The sequence below is a fragment of the Rattus norvegicus genome, chromosome 9 (assembly GCF_036323735.1).
Source record: "Rattus norvegicus strain BN/NHsdMcwi chromosome 9, GRCr8, whole genome shotgun sequence".
NCBI lineage: Eukaryota > Metazoa > Chordata > Mammalia > Rodentia > Muridae > Rattus > Rattus norvegicus.
This window is the reverse complement of record NC_086027.1, coordinates 47,138,471-47,146,672: the sequence shown is the minus strand read 5'-3', so window position 1 is coordinate 47,146,672 and position 8,202 is coordinate 47,138,471. Positions and strand designations below refer to the sequence as shown.

The window sequence follows — 8,202 nt, the reverse complement described above, 5'->3', positions numbered from 1 at the left end:
GTCAGCTTGACACAAGCTGAAGTCATCTGAAGGGAGGTAATCTCAATTGAGAAAATGGCTCTATAAGATCCAGCTGTAGGCCATTTTCTTAATTAGTGATTGATGGAGGAGGGCCCAGCCCATTGTAGGCAGTGCAATCCTTGGGCTGGTGGTCCTGGTTCTATAAGAGAGCAAGCTGAGCAAGCCAGTAAGCAGCACCCCTCCATGGCCTCTGCATCAGCTCCTGCTTCCAGGTTCCTGCCCTGTGTGAGTTCCTGTCCTGACTTCCTTCAGTAAATAGCAATATGAAAGTGTAAGCCAAACCCTTACCTCCCAACTTGCTTTTGGTCATGGTGTTTTGTCACAGCAATAGAAACTCTAAGATACCTTCTCACTTGTTCCCAAGAGAGACTTACTGTGCTCCTGCTGCCACAATGTGGTCCGAAGTTTGCCCTGTCCTTTGACTTGGTGAATTTGTCCTCTTCTGTTGCTTCTAAAATAACTGGTGGTAACAATGAAAGAGACAACACAGTGCAAGCATTGGAAGGTTCTATTAAACACAACAAACTCATCATTTATTCATCTTCATTTAGTAAACTGAGGGGTGGGGAGGCATGGGTGGGGTGAACACAGAGGTGTTCACCAGGTGGATTCCAGGGAGCAAACTCATAAGGCTTAATGACAAGCGCTCTTTTTTTTTTTTTTTGGTTCTTTTTTTTCGGAGCTGGGGACCGAACCCAGGGCCTTGAGCTTCCTAGGTAAGCGCTCTACCACTGAGCTAAATCCCCAGCCCCGACAAGCGCTCTTAAAATGCTGAGCTGTCCTGCCAGCCTTCATCCAGTAAACTGAGTAGCTCCTTTATTGCAAGAATTCCCCATGTCCTTATGAATACAAAGGTAAATGGCAAGATAGACCAAATGTACATGACCTATCCTTTAGATGAAATACATTCACAAGCAAATGATAAACTGAAATTTAAATGATGAGAATAGCAGGAGGGAGAGGAGTGTTCCAGATGGATGGACCAGGGTAGAGGGGAAAGGTAAGATGCAGATCTAAGTGACCTGACTAAGGGGTCCCCGGGGTTAGAAAACACCTCTTTTGAGTGTGTTAGGACACTTTGGAGAGGACTGACATAGGAGAGGAACTGCAAAGGCAGGCCAGGAATGTGGGCTGTACCATCCAGTAGGTTGAGGCCCTAGATAGAAGAGAACCAGAGACAGAGAAAGCCAGACAGTGCCACAGGCTCTGGCAAGCGTCTCTTACCGCTGCACTGCCTGCCAGGATAGACTCAGACCAGCAAGTGCCTAGAGAGCTTCCTGGTCTTCAGCTCCACACGCAGGCTACATCATTGGGCTCTTGTATCTGAGGCTTCTAGCTTTGCCACCAGCATGTTCTCAGCCTCTCCAGAATGATGTAAGAAGACAAAGACACACAGACACACCACACCATACACACAGACACACTCACCACACACCACACCATACACACACACACACACATACCATACACAGACAGACAGACACACACCATACCCACACACACCACATACACCACACCATACACACAGACACACACCCACACCATACACACACAGACACACACACCACACACACACACCACACACACCACACCATACACACACACACCACACACACAGATACACAGACACACCACATACACACACACACACCACATACCAGACACACACACACCACACACCACACACACACACACACACACCACATATACCTTTCTGTGGTCCATGGCTGAAGTTGCCAAAAACAAAGACAAGTTGTCTTCAATGCACAAGTTTTCCTCCTCGGAGGACATCATTCAAAGTGAGGGTGCTAGGTGGCAAAGAATGGGATCCTGTAACTTGGTGGAGATGAGCTAACTGGGGACACTGAACTCTCCAAGTTTGACAGGACTGTCTTCCCTGCTCTACAATGCAGCTGCATCCCTACCCTCTGTCTGAGGATATAGTCTACACTGTGTGTAGAAATAATAATGACCTTCCCTGAAGAAGCTGCTGAGAAAGACATTATGGCCATTCCACCACACATTTTTACTTAGAGACCTACAGTCTGGTGAGTTACACAGTGTCACCCCAAGGTGGCTATACTGAAGAACTTAAGTTTTCTAATTCATAAAGCAGAGTCTGGGCAAATATGTGCAGGGATATAATTTAAAGGCCTGGGACACAAGCAGAAAGAACAAAAGCTAAGGGGCTGGAGAGGTAGCTGGGTGGTTAAGAGCACTGACTGCTCTTCCAGAGATCCTGAGTTCAAATCCCAGCAGTCACATGGTGACTCACAACCATCTGTAATGAGATCTGATGCCCTTGTCTGGTGTGTCTGAAGACAGCTACAGTGTATTCATATACATAAGTACATAAATCTTTTTTAAAACTTATTTTTAAGAGAACAAAGCTAAATCAGATTGGGTTGACCAATACAGATCCATTAAATAGACATTCTTGGTTTAATTTTGGGTTTACACAGGTAGCAAAAGGAAAGATACTATTTATCTGATTGGTTAGCCAAAATATGAATCAAAAAATAGCCAGCCTACCTTACTGTGTGCTTGTGGGGGTGCTGGTAGTGCATGGAATCCCTTGATTTCCTGTTAGTGGAGGGAGTCATAGGCTCCAAGAGTGAACTTGACCATAAGTGTCTGGGGGGAGGGTAATCCGGGATGGAAACGGGGGTCACTGTTCAGACAAGCTGGAGGAAGTACGTCCACAGGTCTGTCAGAGCACGCTGTGCCTGAGGTACACACAGATGCGGCACACAAGCAGACCGGTAAGGTCTGGCCGGGTGTCCAGAGGAATCTATACTCTCAACAAGTCTGGGATGATCTAGATATGCAGGAGACATCAGCATGTAAGTCCTTATTCTATAGGACTGTTATCCTAAGGAACAGGAGAGTTAGATATTCTGCTCTCAGGGGCCTGAGAAGCAACAGGAGCAAGGAGGGAGAAGAGCGCAGCCATCACTTGCCAGTTTCCTCCCACTTGCTAGGGGAGCTAAGTGTTCTCTTCAGCATTTTTTTAATCTAAAGTGGTACAAAGGAGTCCCTCACTGACAGACACTGGTCTTCTAGGCTCCAGGTAATTATCACAAAACTGCTGTTAGGCCCATAAGGGATTCAGAGTGCATGCACAGGTGAGGTGTGGGGAGCGAGGACATCAGTATTCTTATGCTACTCCTCAGGGACCTGTGTCCTAACTTGGGTGGTGACAGCAGTGTGGTTACTGCTGGAGAAGCCTCCATAGGCCACGGGAGAAGAGGGGTCCTTGCAACCCAGAGCACGGTAAAGCCCCCACTTGCTCTTCCACTAGAGTCACCCACTAGCCCCTGAGAGGACGGTATGACTGGGGCTGACACCTGTGGGTAGGCAATCCTGCTTGGACCCACTCTACATGCGAGGATCTCACTGGGAAGGCAGAACCTGATACACACAAGGTTCCATGTCTACCGTCTCACCTGCCCAGAGCTCACGGGAGAGAACTCCCAATTGGTCTGTTTCTCCTTTTAAAAAGTAGTATATTTGTCTGTCTTCCTTCCTGATCTTACATACTGGGTCACATGGGCCTTTAAGGAGAGGGTGTATTTAAGTGACAGAACAACTGCTGCTGACACACCTGACCACCTGAGCTCACCAAGACTTCCGTGGGAGGAAGAGAGAGCTGACTCTTAGGAGCTGACCTCTGACTTTGACATGAGTGTATGGGGACACCAGATACATGCACACACACACACACACACACACCCCACACTATCCCATACACCCCACACATGTGTGCATACACACACCACCCCATACACCCCACATCATTCCACACACCCAACACATGCACACATACATGCATACACACACATACACACACACAACACACACACGCATACAAATAGACAAATAGTATTAAGATGCATAAATATCATCACATACCACAATAAGTAAGTAGCATTAAAACAGATTAAAACATAGTCACAGAGACCTATAAGAAGCTATCTTTCCCTCTTGGGATCCTTAAGAGCAGGTTTAGAATGAGCCAGCCACTGGGAGCTGCCTCCTATACCCCTACCGTTGTCCCCCAGTTGACAATGTTCCCATTCTTAACCATACACTTTAATTCAAACTCACTAAAAACATGTTTAAAAAGACTGTAGTCTCTCCTGACCCCCACCACTTGCAGGCATATGACTTCTGGCCCCCAAGCCTAGGTATGGCACAGCAGTCTGGCGCCGGCTACAGAACATCCTTCCAGTGTAGGAGACTGAATCCAGTGAGGCTGAGTTCAATGTTCTTGTCAGTTTTTATTATTTATCATTCTAAAGACAAGCACATTTACAGCATACATGGCTTTGAATAAGCTAATAATATATAAAACAGTAACTATATGTTCATATATATTAATACTGTCCCAAACAAATAAATAAATACAAGTATTTAAATGCACTAAGCTGAGCGAAAACACGTGTCGGGAGATACAACAGCACTGTACAGCATTTATACATCCTTAAAGGACAGTAAAGGCAGATGTGCTGCAGGAGCTCTGACAGGATCCGCACGGCATGCCCACCGCCCAGAGACTGCACATTCCTTCCTAAATGGGGAAAGGTGCCGGACGGAACGTCTGTTCACTGGAAAGCTGTAGAACTGTTTTCCTCCCACAGGGAACAGTTCGGCCTCCTGTGAGCGGCCCAGGGCCTTGCTGAGCCTGTGCTGTGCGAGATGACCCTTCTGGGGCGTGTGTGATGCTCTGGAAGCCAGTCACAATGCCTTCAGAGAAAACACTGAAGCCACAATCTTTTACGTGATTAGCCAAGTCTTAGAGTTTTACAGTGATTCATATTATAAACAGAAACTGAGACAAGAATTCACATGCAGAAGCTGACAAATAAGTCAGCTTCGCCTGTTCCCTTTATAAATGTGGACAGGTCAAATGCCCTGTGGACAAGTCAAATGCCCTGTGGACAGAAAGGAACGCTGGAGAACATGGGAAACATTTCATTCTAAAATCTGAAGAAATATTTTTAAAAGGCAGTGATGTCAAAATAAGAAAAAAATGAACGAACAAAAACTAAAAGCTAAGAGTAAGTGAACCAACAACAAGTTAAAAGGCTTAGCCCGCCGCACTGAGACTCAGCCATCTTTGATCAGGGCCTGAGGCTTCAGGACAATGTGAGACCAGCAGAGCAGACCCGAGGGAAGGGTTGGGTAAAGAGAGCTTAGCCACTCACCTTCCACAGTGCCTTGCCTTGAGGGTGGGGCAGTGAGCCACACCACCCCTTAGCAGGGCACATCTTCCTCCCAGCAGGCACCAGAGACAGGAGGCTGTCTGCACACTGGGGTAGAGGGATGCCCGCACCCTCCCTGTCTCTTGCCAAGACTGGTCCTATTGATACCTCAAATGCCTCAGATCCAAGCTGTTAGCTGTTTTTCTAAAGGAGCCAAAAGAAAACTACCTAGACTTGCCTACGAGTTCCCATGGTGGTCACAGGTCATTAGTATCAGTGTCACGAATACAGTTCATATACATTTCTTTTTACAGCCTTTTAAATAACATGTAAACAGAATTACGGTGAACAGAACTTATAAACATATAAATCTCTAAGGAAAAAAATCTGCCACGTGCAGACAAGACTCACCGTCACCTTGTAAAAGATGAGCAGATTACAGTGTCTACAAAATCCCTCATTCCCTGTTCCATAATCTCATCTCAGACTCTCAAGGTAGGGGACAGTTTCAACTGTTTATCAATAGCCGTGAAACAGAAGGGGGACCGTAACCATCATTGCAAACCAGAAACTAAGATGCTTTCTCTAGACATTCAAACATGATTTATGGTCTTCTAGAAGACTATTACGAAGCTCCCAGAAGAACATCTACTTTGAAAATATCTAAGTTTCTACTGTCTCTCTGGCCCTAAATCCCAGACACCTGACAAGCCACATTGAAGGTCCTGACTGCTGGAGAACAAAGGGAGAAACACCCTGTGGGGTAGGGCTAAACATACACGGAGCATCCGGGGTGGGGTGGGGTGGGGGTGGGGTGGGGGTGGGGTGGGGGTGGGGTGGGGGTGGGGTGGGGTGGGGGTGGGGTGGGGGCAGAGTCCAGGGACCTCAATACTGGCTTTACATCTTAAGCAGACACTCATCCATGACTTGTGAGGGGCAGGAACAGTGTGGCTCCAGGTGTGTGAGCTCCTGGTGTGACCAACCAAGCTTTCCTTCCACTTTCGGTTCACAGAGCTTGGTGGCCTTTTAGGGCCACGAGCACCAGCCTGTCATAGCATGGAGGTTCTCCCCCAGCTGAGTCAGCATCTACCTGCTGCTCTACCTGCTGCTCTACCTGCTGCTCTACCTGCTGCTCTACCTGCTGCTCTACCTGGGACCTGAAGTGCACAGGTTAGGTACTTCCTGCTTTATAGTCAGTCTTTTTGAAAGAAGATTTTAAGTCAGTGCTCACTTGTGAGTTACTGAATAGAAAGGTAAAGGGGGTGAGCAGGGCCTAAGTGGCTATTTGAGAAAGCCTGCTGGAGTTGTATGAGACCTAGCTGGCATCTTCTAGGAACTATGACATTAACTGTACAGTTACAGCTGAAAGCTGTGGTTGAGGGCGGCTGTTGCTATCCACGCTATCGACCCACACGTAACCCTACAGATTCCAGCACAAAATCATGCTCCGTGGACTCTCCAGTGACATGTCTTTAAAAACACAGAAATAAAAACCAATCCTTCAGGTCTTCTTGAAGAATCGTATGTGACACTAGAGGGACCCACATTGATTACATGACAGCTAATTAGAGGACACCGTGTGTTCATGTCTCAACTTTTCCGTAAGTCCCTTCTGGAGGCCTGTAATGCTTGGGGAAGGCCTTCAGCTGCAGGGAGTTAAATGCATATTTGCGACTTCCAACATTCTTCATTGTGTTTTCTCGCCGACAACCCTCACTGGGGAAAAACAAGCACAAGAAATGACAGCAGTGAAAAAGGAAAAAAGAAAAGACTTCAACTACGATGAAATGAACCGATCATTTCCACAGCATTAAAAAAAGATTAATCAAAATGGCTGCTGGATTCGTTTACAACAAGCACACACGATGGAGGTTCTGAACAAAGCAGCTAAGAAGCAGACACAGACACATGCTGGGTGCCGCTGTGGGCTGGGACTCCCAGAGCCGCGTTGTATCTAAGCAGACACAAGTCTTTAAAAGACATGATTTTGCGTGTATCTTGGGTTTGGTTATCTGGGGTTCTAGTATAACCTGTGGCTCAAAGACTGTTCGACAGCAAACTGAATGAACGGGATATCTCACTCTTGGCATGGCCTCTGAAACACTGTACCTTTTGTATGTTAGCAAAAGCTGTGACCATCGCAAACTCCACATGCTGATTTTCCTCGAAGAATTCAACTGGTATCAAAAATCCTGTGGCTGAGGAGGCTGCTCTGATCAATCAGTCTCCACACCTAGGTAGGGGCAGTGTTCCAGTGCAAAGCACCCACACGGGCCCACACGCTCGCTTGCTCGCTGGCTGTCTGCAGACCGGGTTCCCAGCCTATTGATCAGGCTCTCCTGACCTCTAGGGGCTCGAATGCCACCACTCTCCACGTGGGCTGCTTCCATTGTGGCCGCTTCTCCTACAAGACCCTCTGAGTCCAATGTGAGCCCACAGCCACTCTGCCCTGAGAGAACTCGTCACCAACACGGATCCCAGCTGCACTTGATGGAGGGATGTCATAGCAACCCAGAGGCTAAACAAATGGTGCCCGAGAGGACGAGGAGCCAGGGAGGCCACAGAGGAGCCTCAAGGGAGTTCTGGGCAGAGCTCTGGGGTGGGTCTGACACTGACAGCCAAAAGTGATGCTGACTGCGAGTGCCTCTCTACATGCAGTGAAACTTACTGTTTCAAAATGTTAGCAGAGTTGCAATGAAATCAGGCAGTTATCAAGTTCAGGAAAATTCCTTCCTGAGATGTAAAATTGCAGTTACCAAGAAGCAGTGGTTTGAAAAAGTATTTCAAAATTCATGAAGACCATGAGGCATATATTTAAAAAAAAAAAAAAAGTAACGCTGAAGCCTTTCAGAACGAAGATGACAGTCCCTTACTAAGGGCATGTCTGGGGGTTTGGTGAGCCAAAGTGCTTACTCAAAAGAGTGCGCACAGGCAGGCTAGAAAAGCAACTGCTCAGCCACTGACTGCTCCAGCCACA

At 47.2% G+C, this 8,202-nt stretch overlaps 1 protein-coding gene across 7 annotated transcripts in view; it reads right to left on the bottom strand.

Annotated features, from left to right (window-relative positions):
• Nucleotides 1-4,281: 4,281 nt before the first annotated feature.
• Inpp4a (inositol polyphosphate-4-phosphatase type I A) overlaps nucleotides 4,282-8,202 on the bottom strand; it is a 118,328-nt gene continuing 114,407 nt past the window's right edge. For all 7 annotated transcript variants that reach the window (XM_039084233.2, XM_063267766.1, XM_039084241.2 and 4 more), the window contains one exon: nucleotides 4,282-6,941. In XM_039084233.2, the coding sequence (XP_038940161.1) occupies nucleotides 6,809-6,941 (133 nt within the window). In that variant the 3' untranslated portion in view covers nucleotides 4,282-6,808. The remainder of the gene's footprint in view (nucleotides 6,942-8,202) is intronic.